This window comes from Tupaia chinensis, unplaced genomic scaffold (assembly GCF_000334495.1).
Source record: "Tupaia chinensis unplaced genomic scaffold, TupChi_1.0 Scaffold000292_1, whole genome shotgun sequence".
NCBI classification, from domain to species: domain Eukaryota; kingdom Metazoa; phylum Chordata; class Mammalia; order Scandentia; family Tupaiidae; genus Tupaia; species Tupaia belangeri.
The window spans coordinates 667781-692546 of NW_006159777.1; the positions used below are offsets into that span (position 1 = coordinate 667781).

At 46.8% G+C, this 24766-nt stretch overlaps 1 protein-coding gene and 1 long non-coding RNA gene across 5 annotated transcripts in view; one reads left to right on the plus strand and one right to left on the minus strand.

Moving 5' to 3' along the window:
- LOC114008149 (uncharacterized) overlaps positions 1 to 411 on the plus strand; it is a 6075-nt gene extending 5664 nt beyond the window's left edge. Inside the window, exon 3 of the long non-coding RNA XR_003549710.1 lies at positions 55 to 411. This is a non-coding gene — a long non-coding RNA (uncharacterized LOC114008149). The remainder of the gene's footprint in view (positions 1 to 54) is intronic.
- The window catches only part of NTM (neurotrimin), a 1082935-nt gene that overhangs the window by 3788 nt on the left and 1054381 nt on the right, over positions 1 to 24766 (minus strand). For 3 of the 4 annotated variants that reach the window (XM_006150634.3, XM_006150631.3, XM_006150632.3), the window contains exons 6-9: positions 19913 to 20047; positions 17439 to 17559; positions 11089 to 11240; positions 2353 to 2385 (exon numbers count right to left, since the gene is read on the minus strand). In XM_006150634.3, the coding sequence (XP_006150696.1) occupies positions 2353 to 2385; positions 11089 to 11240; positions 17439 to 17559; positions 19913 to 20047 (441 nt within the window). The remainder of the gene's footprint in view (positions 1 to 2352; positions 2386 to 11088; positions 11241 to 17438; positions 17560 to 19912; positions 20048 to 24766) is intronic. The other variant, XM_006150635.3, reaches the window with a different exon arrangement.

Below are 24766 nucleotides of genomic sequence, written 5' to 3' on the forward strand. Positions count from 1 at the left end.
CCTGAACCCTTTGAGTTTTACCCATTTAAATTTTTTTTTTTTTTTTTTTTTTAGTGTCAGAGGATACATCCACCACAAGAGAGTAAGAGAGAGAGAAGGCGCCCTGCAATGGCCGGTCGTGCCAGGCCTTTTCTCCATTTCATCAAGATGCTGGACACACATGTGTGCACCTAGTGTGAAGCTCATGGGTCAGGGTTTGAACCCTAGTGGATCATACAGATCCATTGTCCTCTGTGAAGCACAAAACCACCGTGCTACAGGGTCAGCCCTGAACTTATTCTCTATACTAAACCCAAGATGATGTTTCCCCAGTTCCAAATCAATGATGCTCCCAAACTTGCTGAGTCCTCCAGCCTCAAGGGAAAGCCTAGCACTTGGTGGAACGTGCACCTCTTCTCCACTCACAGCCTGTCTGTCTCTTCATCTACTCGGTTCCCTCCATGCATTCCTCTGTGCCTCCCGCCCCATTCAACACAGGTGCAGATGGCACACACACGCGCACACGCACACACACATGGCACCCTCTGGCCATGTTCTGCACCCACTCAGACGTCCCCTCTGCCTGGAACACCATCCTATTCATGCCCATTCCTCACATGGCTCTGCCTGGCCTTCGGCAGGTAGGCCCCCCCACCCCCCACCCCCCTCAGTGTGACCTGTTCACGTGTGCTGGGAGCAATCTCTGCGAGCAATCTCTGCACCCTGCTATGAACATATGCAGGGGTCTTCAAAAAAATTTATGAAATGACATAATTAAAGTAGGAGCTTACTTTGGTACAAAAAAACTTGAAATCTATGTATAAGATTTTCATAATATGCCTTTCCATGAACTTTTTGAAGACCCCTTGGGCTTGTGTTCTCTCTATTTGTCTGGCTTCTGGATTCCCTCCTCTGTGCAGTAGCTCCCCCAGGCAGGGTCCGCGTCTCCCTGGCCCACGGCAGGGGCAGGCATCCCACAAATGTGTTAAAGGAAGAAAGAGCGCTGAGGTCCAGGCTGACGCGTCCGGGTGGATTTGGCCTTTGTGTTCGTATAAGACTTCTTGGAGAGAAGAAACAAACCACACTGAAAACAAGCCAGGGAACCCTTTTGCTAACTTGCCTTCATTACCTCAATTGCTTTTCCCAAACACCTTTCCCTCCCGTCTCCTACCTAGACCCAATAGAAGTCTGTGGAAATTCCTGTGCCTGAGCAATGTCCTCTGAGATGGGAAACCCTATCAGTCAGGACTTGAGACAGAGCATCTGCAGTGGGGAGGGATCACGACACACTAATGACCCTCGTGTGTGGAGTGAGGATTATCTCCCCTTAGTGGAAACTAAACTTCAGAGAGCTCAGTGACTTTCCCAGGGTCCCTTGACTTCTGTCTCCAAATGCATATTTCTTTCCACTACCTGGAGCTGCCTCTTGGGATAACTCGCGCATCCTCAGAGAACGCAGAGAGGAGAGAGAGCAAGGCCGCAGGGGCTGTCACCACTGGGCTCTGGTGCAGGACGGAGCCACAGATGTGTGCGGACTTCCCTGGGCAGGCCATTGTGCCCTGAAGAAGCCTGCGAGATGAGGAGCTCCTGTCCAGACAGGAACAAGGCCCTCTTAGGGAGGGCCAGAGTGACAGCTAGCCCATCTGCCTGGGGACACAGCCCACACAGAGGAAGCCTGCACTCCTCATCCAGCCACGCCTCCATGCCACATCAGGGGCCTTTATTGCTCTATCTCATTAGAGAGCTGTGGAAGCCTAAAGAGACTAATTACCAGGACAGTTAGGGTCCCAGGGAACTGTGATGAGTGTCAATTATCCAGCGGAAACATCTGGCAGGAATGAAAGCCTCAAATAAGATGCAGTTTATTCGTAGCCAAGTGACTCACTTGAAAACCTCCCCCTTCCTGCCATCTCCCCCTACCCCCATTGCCCTCTCCCCACCATCACTTCCCTTCCAAATGCAACTTAGAGAGAGGGAGAGAGAGTTTGCTGTAAGCACAGGGCAGCATGCAAGGCCAGGGTCTAAGATCATGGCAGTCGAGCACCATGGACAAGGACAGAGACAGGCCTGGAGCAGAGGAGCTCAGAGACGCAGCTACTCAGGGCATGGACAGGTGTTCATTAGTGCCACCAGCAAGAGGCGTTAGGCTTCTGCAAGTGGAAGGCACCCAGGCAGTATGGGATGTCCTTGGGCGTGGGGTTAATCTAAGCTGACAAAGACAAGGCTCAAGGTCAGAGGAGAGCCCCCCTCACTGCTTTTGCTGCTCCATGGGGTGGGGTTAGCTTAGGAAAGAAAGCACCCTGGAGGAAGGTGAAGAGTTTATAAGCCCCTCCCCGCCAAGGCAGCTGCTGCCTGAAGAACAAATATACCAACCTTTCCAAGGGGTCAGGGCTGTAGTTTTCACTTCTAAAAGAGATTAAAAACAAGCCACTGTTAGGGTAGACAGAGTTGGAGGTCATCGACCCTCAGGTGCTTTTAGGGGAGAGCCTGAGCTCCGGCCCAGGAGCGAACCCAGGCCTCTTGCATGCCCTCTTGCAGTCCTGCCCCCAGCCTAGCCCTCAGACCTGACGTGCTCTGGGCAGCCCGTGCCACAAGAGGCAAGCTGGGGCTGGAGAGGATGGGACGGACGGTCAGACTGAACTACAGAATGAGCAGAGCCCAGACAGACACACGATCTAAGCAGGAAATTCAGCTGCAGCTGGAGGCCTGCAGTGCCAGGCCAAAGCTTCCTTTCTTTGGTCGCCAGAATATCCCCGATCTAGTTGAAGTCTGTAGGCCTGAAACATGAAGTGGGCATGGAGACGGATTTATACTAGAGCAGTGTGAAGGTAGCCACAAGCTCCGTGTGGGACGGGAAGTCTGGTTTTGAGCTGTGCCTTAGAGATCCATTGAGGAGTCAGTGGACACGTGCCTGAGGGGCCCGGGCAGGTCTGTGGCATGTGGCTTCTCGTGTAGAAGCAGACAATGCCATCTCTCTGGGGTGAGCCGAGGCTCTGAGACCCACCCCTGTGCTGCTGCGACTGCACTTTGTGGGGACCTCCTTGGGCAAAGCCTGGGATGCCAGCTCCCCTCTGCTGACCAGCCCGCGAAAGATGCCCACTTCATTAGCGGCGAGCTCTCAGAACACACCGTGCCACCACCCCAGGTCATCTGGTGATGGTGGATGTCTCATCTAGCCTGAATTTGTGATGATCACTAATCTTTTACTTCACTCTTCAGCTAGGGCCCTCTGGTGGTTTGCCCAGGATAGAGAGAGGATAAAAAATAGCACTGAAGCTTTCTATATCAAAGAGACACTTTGAGAGTTAAAGTTTTCTGTGCAAAGGTCCTCACATGCAGAAAGAAAATCTAGATCTAGAAAGAACTCATCCTCAGGGCCAGCAGATGGCATAGTGGTTATGTCGCTGGACTCCTACATGGCAGACTGTGGTTCAAGTCTCGGAACGAATGGCCTGAAATTCATGCTGTGCACGGGTATGTGCATGTGTGCCCAAGATCTTGGGAGGAGCATAGAGAAGGGACTGCTGTGTGGTCATCCCCCAAAGGGGGTGGGATGATTTCTCACTTTCCTTCTTACTGTCTCTGTCTCTTTCTCTCTCGCCGGTGAGCACACATGCCCTAAGGCAAAAACATACAATCAAAAAAAAAAAAAAAAAAAAGAAAAAGGAACTCATCCTTAGCTTCACAAAAATATTTGTTTAAAATCATACAAATGCATCGCTATACATTCGAGCTCTCAATCTATTCTTTAAAGGCAGCCTGCACTTGACATTACTCTTGATTTAGGTGGACATTAGCAACCCTGAGAAGCCACCTCAAAGGTATAAAAGTGTAAGGGATGACCTATGATCGAATGTTGTGTGACTGTAAAGCCAGCATGGTAGAGAAGAGCCAGGAGGGAGGGCACCATGTGGTCTGTGCATTGAGCAAGGACAGTCCCTCAGAGTGCTCGCTGGGCCCAGGGACCAGCCTGAAAGCCCAGGAGGGGCTATTTCCAGGAATTACCTCATTCGGGTACCACTGATTTATAAGTCTGTCTGTGCCAACAAAAGAGTAATTGGAGGAGGAAGGACAGTGTAGGGAGAGACGCAGAGGGGCAAAGCAGTCACCAACTTTACCCACAACCACAAGCAGAGCCAGTGTAGAGAAGGGTTGCAAGAGGGCCATCCTCAGAAGTTCTGGGTCAGACTGTGCTGGAGGGAAGACCCAGGGAAGGGCTCCACTGTGTGGTTGAGAATATCAGAAAGAAGAGCGAGTGGAAGTCACAAATTCTTGCCCTAGACACCAGAAGACATTTTCTATAAAGCAAAGATCTGCAAACAACTTCAGCTTAATTGTTCCCATCCAGTGTGTTAGTTTCCCTTCTGCATCTTCAGCCCTTGAAGGGCGAACTCTTTTTACAGCTCACACAGGTAAAGCCCAATCTGACTCTCGTCGACCTAACTCAGAGCTCACCCTGTATTCTTTCCAGCCAGCAGTGTTCTAACTTTCAGTGAACCAGAGTGTCCGTCTGTCCCAGCACAGGGAGGGGAAGCAGCCCAGGTCTTTCTTCTTCTAACCTATCACTCTGCACTCCAGCCCACCTCCTTCACTTTGGTACCAAATGCAGGTGCAGACACGCCGACACTGTCCTCAGTATCATGCTTGGCGTGCTCCTGCCCAGCCTGCCTGATCCGGATTCCAGCGCCACCAGCCAGCACCATGATACCATGAGCTCACGTGTTGGCCATCAAGAAAATGAACCATCCTAAAAACCTAAGCATGTACTTTATGCCCAAGACCTTGACTGAAAATTAATTTCTATTTTTGTTAATAATGTATATGCCAGGCAGACTGGGGGAAAAAAAATTCAAATGAGAGAAAAAAGAAGAAAGAAACCAAGAGAGAAGGGCAAGGAAAAAAGGAAAAAGAAAGAAAAAGCATAAAGAAGCCTTCCCTAGTGCCCAGGTCTATGTCTGTACAAGCTACAGTGATGCTTTTCCAGCAAAGCCTATACTCATAGTTGAACCCAAGTCCCCTGGTAAGCACGGGAAACTGTCAGGTTCTGGAGGGCAGAGGAGGGCTGGTTTATAAGGATGGATATACAAACCTTCCAGAAAGAGGGTGGGAGACTTTATTTATCTTGCACATACATACCATAGAAATACTTCTTGCCGGATGGCTTGGCCTAATTAACTATGTTTAATTCTCTGCAGGGAAGAACCGATTGTCTTTTCTGTGACGATTGTTTCATCTGATACACAGAGTTGACTTTTGTCTCCCATTTCTTAATAAATTGGTTTGATGGTTACTGTGAGGTTCACAGGCATTACTCAGCCAGCCTTCCCCAGCCCACCGATACCATCGAATCTCACTTAAAGCCTAAGAGATAAAAGATGAAAGGCCGGTGGCTGGGAAATGAACAGCCATGGAGCCGCTGAGCTCACAGTATGTGCCCGGCACACTTGCCCATGCGGAAGTTCGGTGAGAGATGGTGGCACAGCCCTGAGTCCTTATTTATCACTGCGGGAGTCCTGCATCACCAAATATTAATACGAGCGGGTGACATGCAATCTGTTGTGTTTGCAAAAGGGAAGCAGAGAAATACTTCAAGGGTAGCAGAAAATGCTGAGGAGGAACAAAATTCTCTTATCAAAATCCTTCTAGTCCATTCAGATATTGGGTAGCAAAATAGCTTTGAACTTCTCTGAAAGCCAAGCGTTCCCTGTCAGTGGAAAATCCATGCATTCGTATAAATCTTTCTTGGTATTGCTGAGATAAGATGCACAGAGCTTGGGGTGTTCCCTGAGAAAATAGCTAGCTCTTTATTTTATTGGAGACTATCAAAGGAGGGGGCTCGGGAGCACAGACGAATGAGATAAATGTAGCCAGGTACAAGGTCTGCTTTCTCTAAACTGTCCTAGCTGTGCAAGAGTCCAGCATGCCCACCAAAGGCCACACTAGTCCCACTGTTGCAGTGCTGCAGGTGTCCACAGCCTATCCCCTTGGCCCTGAGCCATTCGCCTACAGCCAACAAGAAGGCTGCTTGGATAAGAGGTTGGGCATGTCCAGAGAATCAGAGTAGAAAAGGTGGCAATGATCCTGTCTCCCAAATTGATCGGTTTGTCAAAGCGGGAAGTGCAGCTTTCACTCCAGCCTTGTCTCAGGGAGCAGAGCTGGGTGATAAAGTCTCCTCCTAGCCCCACTCTTGGCAGAGAGGTCAAATGACTTGTTTGTTCTGTTTCCTGGTGGTGGTGGTTATTGACTTTGGAGGCAATGATGCTCCTTCTATCAGCTGAGTGCAACTTCAGTTAATACTAGCTGGTTAGAAACCACTATCTGAGTTTTAAAGGCTAATATTTCCTCCAAAGATGAAGATCTAAGTGGTCAGATTTAGCTTAGTAACTTCTGAGAGCACACCCGTAGCCTCATCCGTCTCAGCTCCTGTCTCTCTTCCCACTTGCCAGTTGTGTTTGCTGCTTTGCTAATGCTGTCTACATTAGCTCTGCTGATCGGCCTTGCATGGGCCTTAATAAACATAAGCTGCATCACAAGTGGAGCCTGAATACTGCCCCCAACCACATTTGCCATCTCTGTCCTCTCCTTTCATTCCCCCCCCCCCCCCCCCCCCCCGCTGGTTCACCACCCTGGTATTATGCATCACTAAGGTGAGTAATGCAGCCCTGGCTCTTTTCATGATAAAAGCATTTTTCCGCCTCTGTCAAACAGCTTCCCATATAATTCATTTCCTCTATCTCCTCCTCCACCTCCCGAGCCTCATCATGCTCTCATGGTGGTTTCCACAGCCAGGATGTGAATGGATGGATAGGGGGGGTGGGAAGAGGGCAGTCAGGGGAGGGGAGGAGGTGGGGGTGGGAAAGGCCATTCACCTCACTGTCTTCACAGATGCCTTCCTGCTGGACTCCTGCGTGTTCGGCACTGGCCTCAGGAAGAGAAAAGTGGCATTTGGCTGAAGTTTCATTTTATTGCTCAACCTGAGTGCCTAGTCATGGCCTCCATGAGCCACTCATGCGAGGCTTGTGGACCTTGAAGAAATCTAAGGGATGTGCAAAGAGAGACAAACTATGCAGGAATCGCACATAGGGGAGAGCTGAAAGTGGAAGGAGAGGACGCAAAGGGGCTGGGGAGGAGGAGCGAGTAGTGAGTAATGAACCGCTGGGACACTCCACAGAAGGAAGTCCTCTTTCAGCTGGCATCTGGAGAGTTGAAAGGCACCTGACAGCTTTCAAAGCCTTTCTCATATGCATTCTCAGTTGAATGTTGGAATGACTCTGGAAGGTAGATAGGGCAGATCAATTACATTTTAGAGAAAAGGAATGCGAGTCTCAATATGGTTTTGCAAGTTGCCCTATAACAGAGAAGCAGTAGATATCAGCTGTAAACTAGAACTTGGGGACATCCCTCTTTGGATCATCGCTTGCTGACAACCAGGCCGGCTCACCATGTCTACTTCTCCCTTGGAGAATCTCCTTGTGAATCAGCTGAGGCAGGTGATAGAACACGTGAACCATCATGAACATGGTGTTTGAATCTGCTGCTGTTGAGAAAACTGCTCAGCTGGTTGGAGCTGTCTTCCTGTGAGTTCAGGCTCCCTCCCTCAACCTTTTGCCTTCTTGCAGATCTCTGGGCTTTGAGATTTTAATGATGCTTTATTTCCTTCCCTTTGCCAGCCCTCCTGGGGAAGTGAGCAGAGCAAAAGAAGCTTCCTTAGAGTTGCACAGCTCCCAGCAACCTCCTTCAGTACTGTCCACTGCCATGCTCTAATCAACATGACAGATTAGAGCCTCAGGTTAAGCAGAGCAGAAGACAGGGGGGGTGGAGTGAGGACGCCAGGAGAGAAGGGAAGGGAGAGAAAACGTATAGCAAGGGGGACACTGACCTTGCAACAAAGTTGAGCTTGCAGGCTCATTTAGCTCTAAATTGGGTGTGAGACAAACCAGAAAGAAAAATGCAGTATGTTATTACAGTAGCTACTAATAAATGTTTGTCACATATACTTTGCATACTGCCTCTCACAAACTTTGCTGGAGGAATGGATGAATAAAAGAAGACACAAAGACAAAAGAGTGTAGGAGAAGGTCCAACAGGAAAAAGGCTGAAATGCTTTATGTTTCTGTACTTGGGTGCAATGGTTGGGCAGGCAGGGTGCTGCCACTCTGCACATTTTCAAGGCCAACTGAAGTCACTCTTAGCTTTGGCTGAGCTGGGGTACTGATCTAATAGCAAAGGATCAATGTTTCCTTCTAGAAGAGCATTCTCTTCCTGCCACTGCCTCACCCTGGAAGACCAAGTTCAGGAATTTCTGATCCCGTGGCACCAATGTAGAAACAGGCTCCCCCTGGAACCACGGCGGCCCAGGAATATGGGAATGGGACTCTTGGTCCCTTTAAATGCTGCAAACTTAGAGCTCAGGTGCACAGAGCCTTAGTGGTTTGTGACAGGAGGGCCACCCTGGTACCCTCCCTTGCCAAGATACTGAACACGACAGGAATTTCATGCACCAGAATTCCTCACCTTTCAATGTCTACATTATGGTGGCAAAATGACAATTTAGCTGGCTTTCATCACAAAATGTTATATTCACATGAAGCCAATGTTGCTTCCTGACATGCCCAGAAACCTTGACAGCTTTTGGAGAAAAGTGACAAGGAAACTTCCCTAATATTCATATTTATCAAAAAGCTTCACAATGGTGAGCCTCGATGGTACACCTCGATGGAGCCAGAGCAATGTCTGGACCAGTCTTGTCAGAAGTTGGTGGGCTGAACACACTCGTGTGCACTCGGGGCTTCACAAGTGCTGTGGGATGTGACATCCAGGCCTCATTTTTTGGTGGGCCCCTCAAGAGTGTGGCCTCTCTATTAAGGCTATAAAAGCTGATTTGACTTATGATTGACTAAATTCAGAAAATGCTGCAGGCTTTTTTTCCCAGTTAGAGGGTGGGCTTGTCCAGGCTCTGAGACAGCTGGTGTTAGGGAGCACCTCACATGTACCCAGCCATCCTTAGTGAGCCCAGGCGTTCCTAACTTCCTTAAATGTATGCTAGCACTTTTTAAGATGTACTGCTTAGATACCCTGGGGTTCCAGAGAGCTGATGATGTGGGAATGTTCCAAAGGAACATCCCAAAGGAGGTGCACGTTTACTGCCGACTGACCAGTGAACGGGATACTTGACTGCCACGCATGGGTCTACTGAAAAGAGCACATGCTTCACTGCTTTCCTTGTCACAAATGCCAGCTATTTCACTCTTTAAAAAAAACAAACAAACAAACAAACAAACAAACAAAAAAACCAGTTTGCTTCTTCTCCCTAGTCTTACGTTGAGATGGCCCACAGAGAGGAGGCTGGGGAATTAGACAGCCATGATGAAGCCAATAGCAAAACATTTCATGCATCTAAATCAGAGAGAGAGGAGAGAAAAGGAGGAGGAAGGCAGGTTACAAGAAAGGAGCCTGGTTTGCACAGGGTGTAGGACCGGAGAGGGGCTTATGGGAAAGTAAGGGAGAGCCTTAGGCTTGCAAGGCAAGGGAAGGAGAGGCCCCTTCCGTTCTAATCCTGGCTCCCTGTTCATGCAGACAGACACCTGCTAAAATGCCAAAAAAGCCTGACAAATGTGAAGGGGCACTTACGGCCACCCTTGTGTGGGAGATGCCAGACAGATCAATCACTCTAATCACAGCTCTGCCTATTCTGAGCTACTGGCTCTGGGATCCAGGACAGCTTTTCCCTTTCCAGACCTCTCAGCTAAAGCTGGGCTTTACTTTGTGTGGTGGTGGGAGGTGTTGAGGATGGAATTTAGAAGCAGAGGTGGCAGGACAGAGTACCATGAGCTCATGACCAGGGTGAGCTGTACGCACTGCCATGGAGGGAGTGTGCAGGCGCAGGGGTAGGGGAGGGCCCTAAGGCTGCAGGATTATCCTCCATTCTCAAGATAAAAATATATTCTTGCCAATTAACTGCCAAATTCTTTCCCTCCCCTCTCCTACCATGTCCCAGGTGCCTATAACATGGGTGACTGGGGGAGTGTTTTGAAAAACCCCAATGATGAACATGACTTACACGGTGCACATTCAGTAATAGTTACATCAGCTCTGAAAAATAATAAACTGAAATAAATAATAATTGAAAAAAAAAAGAGGGACAGCAGGTGGTGTGATGGTTGAGGTGCTGGATTCCCATATGGCTGACTGTGGTTCAAGTCCTGGACCTGGTGACTTGCTTTCCTAGTTTCCCTCTCTCTGTCTCTCTCGGGTGAATTGAAAAATAATAATAAATAAACTGAAATAAATAATTATTAAAAAAAAATAGTTACATCAGCTCTATCTTTTTTATTCTCCCAGAAGTATATATTGAGTAGTCAATGGTATTAGGCTGTTGTATTTTTCTCTGTAAAAATGCATCATGACTTTCTCAATGACCCTTTTTTATTTTAACCAATCTCACTGCACCTAGTGGAGGATGGAGTTTGCCCAAAAGGCAACCAGAAGTTAATACTGTAGCCTATAGGAAGGATTTGCACAAACTGAGGGATGAAAACCGTGGTCAGCCTGGAGACCTGCCTGATGACAGAGACAGACGCAAGTGCACTTCTGGGTCTCTGTTCTCACAGGGGGGGCCTCGGGACTGCAGGGAGGGTGCACACTGACTCTGGTGTGCAAGGAAGGTGGTCTTCACAGCCCGATGGCTGGACAAAGTTTTCCAAAGGGAAAAACTGCAATTAACCCAGGGAGCAAAGTACTGACTGAACTAGGAAGCACGCCTCCCTGGGCTCTTTGCGATTCTACCCAGTTGTTATCGCTGTAGTCAGTTTTGTAGATATCACTGAGGGGAAAACACATTAAATGTCATTTGGGCATCCCAAAGTCCTTTTCTCCTGTCTCAGGATTTTCCCAGGATAGAAGGAAACATGAACATTTTTCTTTCATTTTTTATTTTCCTACTCCCTTTACCACATTCATGCACGTACTAGTTGGTTCTCGCTCTCTCTTCCACCTCCCCCATGTCTGTCTAACTTCGGACACTCACGCTGGACCACCTCCCCCCTCTTCCCCAGAGACTCTCCTACCCACACGCCCCACTCCCACTCCCGGCTCAGGGCACAGACTCACCGAACAGCGTGATGCTGGCGTTGGTGTGGCCCAGCTTGTTGGAGGCCACACACGTGTAGTTCCCATAGTCATGTTCAGACACGTTGAAGAAGATGAGTTTGGACAGGAAAGGTCTGTTTTCCACTTTGACCCCCTTTTTCCCTTCCATCAGTCTGAGATGAGACAAAAGAGAAGAAAACAAGAGATGGTTATTATTTCTCTTCCAGAAAGAAGACGGATTCTGGAATAAAGGGCCTCTAATTGCTCTTCTTCTGATGTCACCATAACCACCAGTTGCTCCACTCAAGGACAGCACAAGGTCACATGCAGTGGCATGTGCCATTTTGTTTCTCTGTTTTTATGTGTGTGCCAAGAGACATTCCTGTCCTGACAGGAGTCTTATCTCCCCAGGCCGACATTTAAGTTCTCTGAAGGTAAGTGCTGCTTCTTATTTTTATTTATTTATTTTTTTGAGAGTTTTTTGCTACAGGGCATGTGTGCTCACCAGAAAGACAGAGAGAGAGACAGAAAGCGAGAAATCACCCCCGGGAGGATGACACGCCACAATCCGTTCTCCTCCATTTTCCCCTTGGGATCTTGGGCATGCATGCACATGCGCCCGGCGTGAGTTTAAGCCACTGGGTCTGGGACTTGAACTGCGGTAGACTACATGGGAGTCCAGCAACATAGCCATTACTCCAACTGCTGATTCCCTGCTTCTTATCCTTGCTTTGCAGACCCATCTCTCATTTAACCACAGATATACCATGGCAGCTGTGTGACATTCAGAACAATATTATTCACTCAGCAGGTGCTCGAAAGTGTGGACTTCGATGTTGATGGTGGCGAGAATGAAGATGGTGATGGCAGTGGTGATGACAACCACACACATGAAAAACTCAAGCTTCTAATAGAAGAGTAGCCCAAAGCATTTGGAATAATACTGTTCAAACATCTGAGTAACAAAATGTCTCTTTAAACACACAAGGCATTCTACAGGTGATATTTAATTTTTGACTATGAAGAGGAGAAAATACTTGGGGATCATTTTCACCTCAGGGGGCTCTGAAGGGCTTAGGAGAAGCGATCTGCTCAGAGCAGCACGGGGGTCAGTATGGAAGGGGTTAGTGAGTCCTGGGATTGTGACCCTATGGAGCCAGGATGGTCTCCCCAAGGAATCCATTATGGCAGCCCCACAGGCCTCCAGGGCTCCTGCTGGTTGCAAAGTCCACTAAGGAAATGCCACAGCTAGTGGAGAGAAGTAAGATATATTTATCGGAATCACGATCCCAGCCCTGGGCAGACAGCAGGAGGTAAGGGGAAGGCTGTTAAGGTCTCGGCTGTTCCTGTTATGAGGTCGTTGGCGAAAGTCGTGACGTGTTTTTCTATGGTTTTCTACACAATAATGCGTCATGACTTTCCCAAAGACCCAACACCATCACGAGTCTACACAGAAATTCTAGACCAGCTCTCTTCCTTTAGAAAACTCTGAAATTGCTACTTAAGAGAACAGGTATTAAGCCAACCTTTTACTTTCCCCAAAGCAGTTTGTCTTCCTTGCCCAGAAGCTGATTCTGCGCTCTAGAAAAGATGAGTAGTTGGGGGGGAGGATTCTTAATAAAGGACCTAGGGAGCATGGACACAAACCTGCGCGGCCTGTTTGGTCGGCCTGGAGCAGGACTTGCCACACGGGGACAATGTCAAGGTGGCCATCAATGGGGAGGGGTCAGGGGACCTGCACTGGGGTAACGGCTGGCACTTAAGTCATTAAATTGGAAAGGCAATATTCAGGCAGAGAGACACAGTGGAGCCCAGCAAGACAATGATGAGAAACAGCTTTGTAGATTGTGCCGTGTGATCCAGTACAGTGTATTTCTATGGAGGTGGACATAGAGGACTCCCGCCTGGCCCTGGGTCACAGGATGCTTTGGGCAGAGAGGGCAGTGGCTTTGTTATTATCTGAAATTTCCTCTCTGCAGGATTGCAGAGCGAGTCTCTCCAGTCCCCAAACTTATGGTGACCTTGATCAAAAGAGAGAGGCAGGTTCTGGTTTGAGTTCTTGCCCAACATCTGTCTCTAGGGAAGTCAGAAGGTGGGTCAGCGACACTGGCCTTGCTTTTCATTATGTAGATTTTCCTCTGGGAGCCTTCCTCTCTCAAAAGCTGGGGGCAGTGAACTGGCCTCAGTCCATGGGCTTCGTTAAAATGCTCGCACTGTCAGTGGAATGAAGCATCCCGCTGTGCTGATGCCTGGCTTCCCTATTTCCACCTTGTTACGCACAGACGATATTGGTCCTCTAGGGGGTGCTGTCTAAGGAGGCTCTACCTGTCACCTGCAAGGTTTCTGTGGTAGTCAAGCTATTGATCCTATTTGCGATTTTGATGCCATGTTGGGGTGGGGAGGAAGCCTTCACACAAGAACCAAGCTGTGAATTAGATTTTGCCTCTGGGAGGACATACCAAAGCAGGATTTGCTGGACAGTTTTGAGCTATGTTTAGCTAAAAACAGTGTCGAGTGGCCAGCAGTCCTCTGCAGGCCTGGCAGCTCCTGGGATGAGCACTCCCTGCTTCTCCACGTGGTCTCACATTCCTGTGTCCAGGTTGCTACCACACTTCAGTATTGTCTGTTTGTTTATTTATTTTACCACAGAGTGTGTTCACCAGAGACCGAGACAGACGGGAGGAAAGTGAGAAGTCATCCCCCAGGGAGATTGGCCCCACGGCATTCTCTTCTCCTAAATGCTCCTCTTGGGATTTTAGACACACACACACACACACGGTGTAATTTTTAAGCCACCAGGCCCACGACTCGAACATTTCTCAGCCATGTGGGATCCAGTGCCTAAACCACCACACCACCTGCTGGCTCCCAAGCTTCAGTTTTCTCAGGAAGCCACAGGCTTTCCCTGGCTAATGTCCCTGCTGGGTGGCCTTGATGAGATACAACATTTCCTTTCCTCTCCCTTTGGTGGGTAACACACACACGGCGTGCGGCTGAGTGGCACTAGCATGCAGCCGAAAGTCTTCTACCCTAAATCTGGAGAAAATGCCAGCCCCGTCACATCCCTTCCTGGACTCTGCCTGGGAAGGCTGTGCACGCACTGCAGAGGCGGGATGGGCTGGGGCCGGCCTTGCCCCAGGGCAGATGCAGTATGCCCTCCAAGACCTGCCTGGCAGAGGCCGTCTGGCAGTCTCAGTGGCTCAGACACAACTGGCTGTGACAGGGACCTCAGAGGCAGAGATGTTCTTGTCAAACTGCATGCCAGGAGGAAAGACAACTCCATTCCACGGGGGAACACCAGAAAGAAATAAATGAGCAGCACGTGGAATACCGATGGAACTCGGATGAAAGGGCAGAAAAGGAGCTGCCCTTAGTTCTCAGACAGAGGAGGAGGCAAAGCTGCTGGAGCCAAGGGCCCCTGCACACCAGGAGTGGCCACACCACCTCATCCTCTTCCCCTGAGTAAATGATGCCGTGGACGGTGCTGCTCTGACCCCACAGTCACTAGGCAAGGGGAGAGTCCTCAGCCTCTTTTCCCACTGGTCATTTTCCCTTCCTTTCCTAGAGGGCATGTGCACTCACTGGAGAGACAAAGAGAGAGACAGACAGAAAGTGAGAGATCACCCCTTGTCGAGGATGGCCACACCACAACCCCTTCTCCATTCTCCTCTCAGGATTTTGGACGCACACACGCACACACACACACACACACACACACACACATAACCCTGCATGAGTTTTAAGCCTCTGGGTCCCGAACTCGAACCCCTGCTGACCTTGTGGGAGTCTAGCGCTTTAACCACTATACCACCTGCCGGCCCTGCCTCAAAATCTCTTAAGAGCTGGTTTTCCCCTAAGTTTTTTTTTTTTTTTCCAATTTGTCTCCCCAAAAGGAGCAGAATAATAGGCTGCAGCCGATTAATTTCACGGTGACCTAGGCCACTGAAGGCTCCGCTGCAGCTCATGACTTCCCTTGTCTGGTTCTGTTTTGAAACCTGACCTTGATGCCTCAAGCATTTCTCTCAGCACAGTAAGAAGCTGGGGGTAGGGAGTGCCCCAACTGGTTTCTGCATGATGCTGAATTCTCAACAGAAGAAGGAAGGCTAGCTCTGCTTATTACTTTGTTTCTCCCTTTTCGGCCTCAGTTCTTTCATCTGTAAAAGGGACTGGCGGGGGCGCAGCAGATAGTGTGGTGGCTACACCCCTGGACTCCCACACGGCCAACTGAGGCTCGGCTCGGACCTGGTGGCTTGAAAATCACGCCTGGCGCGTGCACGTGCATGCCCAAGATCCTGGGAGGAGAATGAAGGGATTGTGGTGTGGCCATCCTCCCCAGGGGGTGATTTTTCACTTTCCCTCTCACCATCTCTGTCTCTCTCTGGCAAATGCACATGCCCTGTGGCAAAAACCTCTTACAAAGAAAAGAAAAAAATAAGGGGGGCCAGAGGAATACAATACGACCTGCCAAAATGAATCCTGAAAAATTAAGCAGCATGGTTCTTTTAGAAGAATTTGCATGAGACACAATAATTCTTCCCTTTTTTAGAGAGTTTTTTTGCTATAGGTTATGTACGCTCGCCAGAAAGACAGGCAGAGAGACAGAAAGTGAAAATCACCCCCTGGGGGGATGGCCACGCCGCACTCCCTTATTCTCCATTCTCCTTTCAGGATCTCAAGCACACATGCACACGCACCCTGTGTGAGTTTACACAGCCAGGTCCGGGATTAGAACTGTGACCGACTACATAGGAGTCCAGCGACATAGCCATTACGCCAATAGCTGGTCCCAACACAATGATTCTTGCAGCGACTTGTAACTGCAATTCCATTACTGATTCAGAGACTCGGAGAGCTGCTGGGTATGACTGACTACAGAAGGAAGAGAAGCCAGGACATGGTGGAACCTTCTGTGCGTGTGGGCAGCAGCGTGCTCTCTCCACGCCTGGGATTCTCCTGCTGCTCCCTCCTCGGAATTGCTCTCTTGGTAGTTTTTCTTCCTCAGCTTCTCAGCCTCCATCACTCTCTCCTCTACCCCACTCCACTCCCCATACACCTCAGGACTCTTTTGTACCCCCTATATCACCACCATCCCCTCCCCATCCCTGTGATCATGTTTCTTTTTTTTTTGAGATAGTTTTCTTTTTTGCTTGCTGGAGAGACAGAGCAAGACAGAGATACAGAAAGAGAGAAATCACCCTCCAGGGGATGGCCATGCCTTAATCCCTTCTTGGGATTTTGGGCACACACGCACATGTGCCCAGCGTGAGTTTTAAGCCACTGGGTCTGTTGAACTGTAGCCAACTATGTGGGAGTCCAGTAATGTAACCATTCCGCCATCTGCTGGTCCCCTCTTGTGACAATGTTTAGAACACAGACATTTATTTGCTGTTCATGAACCTCGGGACAGTCTTCGACAACAGTAACAGCCATATTGCCAGGCTGTCCCGAGCTACGGTTCCCTGTCCTGCCATTTGGCAACTCCCCGAAGTGATCATCTTCAGTGACTCACAGCAAATATCCGGATGACGGCTGTAACAATGGTAAGCCAGGGAACAGTTCTGTCTCTTCTCCTACAGAGAAAACAACTCAGCACAAAAGGAGGGCTGAACTGGGTCATGGCCTCTTACACACCACTGCCGCTGTGTCTGGGACAGGAGTGGGACTGCTGGCTACAGCTTGCTAGCCACTCCCGGTGCCCTGTGCCTTCCCACGCCTAAATATGAGCCATAGAATATGTTAAAGATAGCTTCGGCCAGAACACATTACCTTCTGGGCCTATAAAAATTCAATCTTGCACTGCTCCTAGTGGCCTTTGTTTGGTGATTTTGCTTTACAAAAACAACATTATCTTTGAGGCCTTTTGGTAGGCTAGTGCTAATTCTGCCTGGCGACTTTCAACACCTAGCTGAAATCCACGAGATTTGTTGGCATACTATTTCTCCCCACAGGTAGGGGGAATTCCAAAGAGGGCTTTGCAGGAATTCATCTGCTGCCACCTGGAGTCAGGATCCAGAGAAATTTTCTTTTTCTGAGGGGTTGGGGTGGGAGAGGAAGGCAGGGGAACTTTACCTTTTTTTAAAATTATTTATTTTATTTTTTATTATCGTTATTCTTTAATTTGACCAGACACACACACACATACACACACACACACACACACACACACACACACACACACACAGAGGGAGAGAGAGAGAGAGAGCACACACACACACACACACACAGAGAGAGAGAGAGGGAGAGAGAGAGAGAGAGAGAGAGAGAGAGAGAGAGAAAGCAAGCCACTGAGTCCGGGACTTGAACTGTGGTTGCCATGTGGGAGTCCAACACCTTAAAAACCATGCCACCTGCAGGTCCCAGGGGGACTTTACCTTTTGTCATCCTTGTACCACTGGAATTCTGCTGAGGGAACCGCTGAGGCTTCGCACTGCAGTGTCCCTTTTTGTCCCACGGGGACACCTGTACCCTTTGCTTCTGAAATGTATGGTGGATCTGCAGAGAGAAGAGAGCCCACAGCATTTTAAAAAGAGGAAGGTGTCCTCATTCCTGCCCTATGTCTGCTTACTCACACTATCAAGTTGCTATGCAAATTGTGTAAGAGAATGACATCCTAAAGCCCTTCTACACAGCAGCTTGGTCTTCCTTGTATGTGTCGTTTCTGTTCTCCTTCATACAGAGGTGGAATGACCGTGTTCAGGTGCATTTCTTGTCTAAACTTTTTAACTTTCATGGGATGATGCCAACCTATCAACTCTACACTCCATGGGTTGACAGCACCTTTAATCAGCCTTACAGAATTTCTGCACACCAGGCTCTTACCAAAGTATGTAACCTCGAACTATTCAATTCCCATCAAAAGCTCAGTTATGAGAAATAATATTCATGGAGAATTGCCTGAAGGATATACAGATCAGACATTCTTCTGGGTATTCTAAAATGAATCCCCGAATCAAGGCAGACCAAACTAGACCTACATACTTGGTCTGCATTCATTTGAAGTCTTTACCAACTACCTTTGACATTCCGACAGTGCATCGAGGGGCATTATGAAAAACAGCCACAGTAACCTTGCTGGGAATTTACTGAAGAAATACTGTACCTGATCCCATTGACTATATTGCAAAGGGCTCTATTTGTGGAGACCCTAAAGAGAATTTTCTCTCGGGTCTCAGTACCAGGAGAAGCAGTGTTTCTCCCAAGTGCCTCATTTGCTTTTATCTCATGGACAACATCAATCTTAAAGCAGATGATATTCCCCCACCTTGCCTTAGAAATGCAAAGACAAATTCTGGATCTGCACCTAGCAACCTCGTGGTATGTACTTCATGTGGTGATTTTTCTCTGGCTTTTGGCATGTTCTAAATACATATTTCTTTACTCTTTAGGCTCACCTTTATAAACTGTATATTATCTTAACCCCTCCCCCCCTTTTTGGAGAGGTTTTTGCTATAGGGTGTATGTGCTTGCCAGAAAGACAGAGAGAGACAGAAAGACAGAAAATGAGAAAACACCCCGCCACACACCATCCCCTGGAAGATGGCCACTCCACCATCCCTTCTCCTGCATTCTCCTCTCATCATCTTGGGCATGCACGCCCACGTGCCCGGCATGAGATTAAGCCACCGAGTCCAGGACTTGAACTGTGGTCGACTACATGGGAGTCCAGTGATGTAGTCATTACGCCATCTGTTGGTCCCTTTAATCTCTTTTTAAAAAAGCGTGATAAGGTTAAAAAAAAAAAAAGTGGCATTATTATACCTAGCCCGTGCTTCTTAAAGTGCTTCCAATGAACTAGGTTCAAATTGTAACAGGCACTAAAATATGAAAGAAAGGTATAACCTATTGGCAATATCTTTCTCCTAACTCCACTCCACTCAAGTAGTGAAGAAAGGGGAAAGGTTTGTTGTTTGCTGGTTTCGTTTTGGGGTTCTAGTCTGTCAAAAGACTTTCTGGAATATGCCTGGCAGAGAAAGTTTTCAGAATGTCATCAAGAATAGAGCCAATATACACACTGAGGAGCTGAGAAAAGAAAAGGTGAAAGAGAGGTAGGAGACTGGACTCAGACCCATGTCCAGGAGAAGTTGGATGGCTGATAAGGAAGAATGCGGAGTCCACCACAGTGGCCTCTAAACATTTCAAATTCTGTACCATTAGTAAAAGTTCCATTTTTATGTATACTCTCTAATATCTGTGCTTATTTGTTTGTAAATGGTATATAACCGAACTCCAAAAAGTGTGTGGAAAATGGAATTAAAGTACAAGTTTATTTTTGGTACAAAAATGTTTGAAATTCATGCATAGTTTCTTCATAAGATGTATTTGTTATGGATTTCTTAAAGATCCCTCTTGCATATGCCATATATATCAACATCTGTAATCATAGAAAGATGAGATACAATAGGATATAAGTGGAAGTGCTAGTATTTCTTTTATACACTCTGGTACATGTTTTTTGGCTGTTATGGAGAGGCCTGGGCCAGTGAGTGAGAGGCTCCAGAACTGCTGCATTGTATGTGTCAACTATGGGAAAACCGGGGTTTTGAAGACATGTTTGTATAAATTATGCATTGAATGTTAGTTAAAGATCTCCCAGCCATCTAACTGAAATGCAGATTATATTAAGTTACTTTTGGCTATGTTTTTTAAAGTGACACTATGAAACCTTGAGGTGTCAAAATCTAGAGTTTGGAATTGTTGCTACTGAAAGCAGAGCCTGGAAAATGGTGCTGAGTTATTTCCCATCCGGAGTCAGCACTCGCCTCTGCTGACTGGCACTCTGTTGTGCCAATGGCAACAGGCTGGCCTCGTGCACGTGCAGGTAGAGGGTGCAGGTGAGCCCACTTACAGTTCACGGTGACCTTTACTCTCCGTACCACCGGTGCGGCCACGTCGTTGGAGGCACTGCACTCGTAGTCTCCTGACTGCTCCCGGGTGATGCCCTGAATTTCCAAGTATTCATCTTCACTCACAAAGCCAACAGCTGCAGGAGAAGCAGGAAGGTGTGGTGAAGTAGGAGAAAAAAATGACCAGAGGTATAACTTAGAAAGCAAAGTATCAAATGGTTACATCTGCAGAGAATCAGGCCAGTTCTAAGCTCAGATTTTTAGGAATCATGCCAATCCCCCCTCTCCCACTTCCTTTGTCCCTTCCACCACCAACATTTTCTTGGCTCCCCAATGGACCAGCTGAAATATTTGTGTTCCTAGCTGAACTAAGCACAGTGCCTTGAGAATTGCTGTTCCTCAATAAGTGATTAATAATTTTGACACTTACACTGCCTGAATCGTATCAAGCAGTTTAGCTTGGGATCTGAACTCTTTCTGATCTCACGGTGTCATTTAGACTAAGCTTTAAATTGTGGAGTTAATGATTGCATACCTGAATATGAACCAGTTAAAAATGCCACCCTATCCTTCACACGCGCATACATGCACATATACACACTGGAGCCACAAAGGCAGTAGAAACGCAGATACAGTAAATTTAACCTTTAGATTTTAGATTTAGACAATAAATTGGATATGCAGAAGTCAATTTTCTAAATTTTGATCTGCTAGAAATTTCTTTTTCTTTCTTTCTTTCTTTTGGGTCTCTTGTCATAGGGTACAACTAGCTGCCAGAGAAAGACAGAGAAAGAAAAAGAGAGAGAGATCATCCCCTTCCCAGAGAGGATGACCATGCTGTAATCCCTTCTCTTCCATTCTCCTCTCAGAATTTTTGGGTTGCAAATACTCTTGCCCAGCATGATTATTATTTTTTTTTCCAATAAAGTCCTGCAAATGTTTATTGTTAAAGCTATACCACAGTTTTGTTTATAGTGCTGTAATCAAACTGCAACTATATTCAAGTTTCATGCATGAAGAGTTAGGTCAATACTATGTTCCCTCAACTACACTCAACCATGTATTACCAAGGAGCTGTAAGAAACTTTTTCCTCTGGATCTCAAATCACAAGGGACAGTACTGGGAAATTTTTTGACTTAGGCTAAAGGCCATTGTAACTCGATAAATGAAGACAATCAAGATTAGATTAGGCCCAACCTGGTGATATGGTGTAGTTGGTGGCAAACTAACTGCAGTGCTGGAAGCCACATGGCCAATCCTGGGTTCAGATTCCCCAGTCAGTCCGAATATATGCCAGGTGTGTGCATATTCATGAAAGTACATGCAAGTGCATTAGAGAGTAGGATTGTACTTCCCTCTCTCTAGCTTATCAGACATGAATGCGCACACCCAGCATGATTTTCAAGTCACTGGGTCTGGAGCTTGAACCATGGCCAGTCATGCACGAGCCCAGCCCCTTAGCCACTATGCCACCTATTGGCCCCAATCTGTCAGAACTTTTAAGTACACAATCCTAAAGACAAACCAACAACAGGACTCCCCTCTTGATGCCAAGCAAAATGTCTGACACAAGTAAAGTTAGAAGACATGGCTGCAATTCTCCTCTGCCAGTTAATCATCCTGAGACTCGATTTCTCTAATAAAATCCAGAAATAATAAGAACCCTCTACCTCCCAGACTCCATATCTGATGTCTGGTCTCGAACATTCAGTAATACAAAGACCAAGACATCGAAGCCTAGAAGACAGAATTCAAAGTTCTCTCCCAGAACCACCACCTTGAAGCTTAGCTTCCTTGGCAAAAGACAGTGAAGAACAGCATAACTGCTCACACCTGGGGTTACCTGCCCTAGTCTGTTAAATGCAGACTATTAGAACACTCTCTTCATGATTATAGGAAGCCATATAGAATCAGCTAGTATAGAAGCCATATAGAAAAAAGGACCTTTAAGAGTAAAAGGGGTCAGGACTAGCAGTTAGCGTAATGGACATGTCACTGAACTCCCATGTAGTCGACAACAGTTCGAGTCCCGGACCTGGTGGCTTAAACTCATGCCGGGTGCATGTGCGTGTGTGTCTGAGATCCCGAGAAGAGAATGGAGGAGAAGGGATTGCGGCGTGGCCATTCCCCTTGGGGGGTGATTTCTTGTTTTCTATTTCTCTCTGTCTTTCTGGAGAGCGCACGTGCCCTATAGTAAAAACCTGTCAAAAAAAAAAAAAGAGTAAAAGGGACAATGTTAGTAATTATTATAGGACAAGAATCAGTTGAGACTATTTCTAGCAACTGAGTAATGGCTGTTTCTAGCCTTTCTCCAACAAAATATGTATATATAGTCCTAATACCTAACAGGGTTACTTAGACTGACAAGTGAAAGAAATATAAATATGGAATCTTCAAAAAGTTCATGAAAAATGCATATTATGAAAAAAACATAGATTCCAAATTATTTTTGCACCACAATAAACTCATTTTACTTCTGCTTTTCCACAGACTTTTTGAAGTCCCTCGTATATACATAAAACACCTTGAAAACCCTCACGTGGCACTCACTAGAGAGACAGAAAGTGAGAAATCAGCCCCCAGCGGGATGACCACGCCGCAATCCCTTCTCCATTTTTTTCTCAGGATCTTGGGCACACATGCACATGTGCCCAGCATGAAATTTAAGTCACCAGGTCCGATACTCAAACCACAGTCAACTGTGTAGGAGTCCAATGATGTAACCATTATGCCATCTGCTGGTTCCAGGTTGTGACAAATCCTTGACATCATCCAGGGTTCTTTAGATATGGTGGGTCCTCAAAATATTCAAGGAAGATGCATATTATTAAAACAATGCATACATTTCAAACATGTTTGCATCAAAATCACCTTTAACTCTATTTTCCATGAACTCTTTTTTTTTTTTTTTTGAGAGATTTTCACTGTAGGGCGCGTGCGCTCGCCAGACAGACAGCGAGAGACATAGAGACAGAAAGCGAGAAATCACCCCCCAGGGGGGATGGTCACGTCGCAATCCCTTCTCCTCCATTCTCCTCCATTCTCCTCTCGGGATCTTGGGCATGCACGCACACGCGCCCGGCGTGAGTTTTAAGCCACCGGGTCCGGGACATGAACCGCAGTCGACTACGTGGGAGTCCAGCGACATAGCCATTACGCTAACTGCTGGTTCCCTATACTAATCGAACTCTTGAAGCTCCCTTGCAACCTCATGCCCTGTGGAACCTACACTAGCTATGTACAGAAACTCTCGTGCCTCTGTGACCTATGGAAGAGAAAGAGAACTGACATACCTATTACTACAAGCAGCAAAGAGATCCTAAACTCACAACAAGAAGAAACATGTTAATAAGTAGAAAATGGGGCCAAAAAGTCCAGGATCTAGAGAACCATCTGTATTAACCCTCATGGACCAATAGTTCTTCCAAAACTTCTAATTATCTCAGTAGCCTTTATTATTAGTTTCATAAGTGTCATTAGGGGAAAAAAATACTAATCTTGATTTGAGAAATGGTGGCAGGAAATAGAAGTGGTTTAAATAAAGAATTTGTGATTCCTCTTATGTTGTCATTGTTTATTTGCTACGAACCATAGGCCTACATTTTGTCAGATCTTTCTCTGCTAGAATGCTATAATTACTGTGCAAAGCATCTCAGAGACCAGTGTCACACTTAATATTCCCATTAATTTTAAATGGTAGTCCTTGGTACATATGTGTGGCAATTGGTGTCATATTTTAATTAGGCTTGCCCTACACCATCTGAAATTAATAATAGCTCGAATTACCAGTGTAATTTATAAATTAACAGTGCCGCAGCATTAGGAAATAAATTAGCTCTGGACAGCTGTTTCTGGATTGAGTCCCAGTGTCAGAGCAGTGACTGGTAGGACCTTGGGTCCCCTGGGAGGCTCTGTAGTACACGACCAAAGCAAAAAGACACGGGTGATGGGGTCTCTTGTTCTTATCTCCAACTCAAGCCCACCATCTGTTGTAATTCTCTCATCCAAATATGCTCTCATGTGACCACAGTGAGGTCTGCTGGGAACATCCTTTGAGGAGCTCGTTGCATGTAAATCCAAATGCAGAAGCATGTGGGAGGGTAGCAGTCTACACTGAACTGCAGGTCTACAAACATTAGGGTAACAGCATCAAGAACTCATCAAGTGTTATGTGAGAATGCAGATATAGAGACGTAGGTGTCATGTTGTACAGTCATGGCAGGGATCTATAGGGAAGGGAGTTGGCTGGTTTGGGGAAGGTATATGGTCTCCCTGATCCACACTACTCTTACTAGAGGGAAGGGATTTATACTCAAGTCATCCTGCAAAAGCCTGGGAGGCTTAGTCTTCCTACCACATGTCCCCTAGACCAAACATAGAATTGCAGAGAAACCATTATGACATTCGCCAGTTATTATATGTGCTCTTTGGATTAAATTGGTCAAAGCATGTAAAATGTAATCTGTATATAGGAAAATGCCTTATACACTTTAGCTTCTATTGTCAGTATTTTCACCTTTCTCATACACTTTTTTTTGCTACTACAGGCACACGTGACCAACTATAGTGAAAGATCATCGTTTTATATATATGTATATATATTATAGATATAGTATATATACATATATATAAAATATATACTATATATACATATACTATATATACATAATATATACTACATATACATATATATTAAGCGAACTAACTTTGAATGAGCAGAACTGTGGGTCCTACATGGACTGCTCAAAATAAACAGATGAGAAAAAAAACAACACCCCACAAAACGAAATCTGAATTTCTGGAAATAACCAAGGACATATTTCATTGAATAACATTTCTGTTGTGGCTGGGGAGG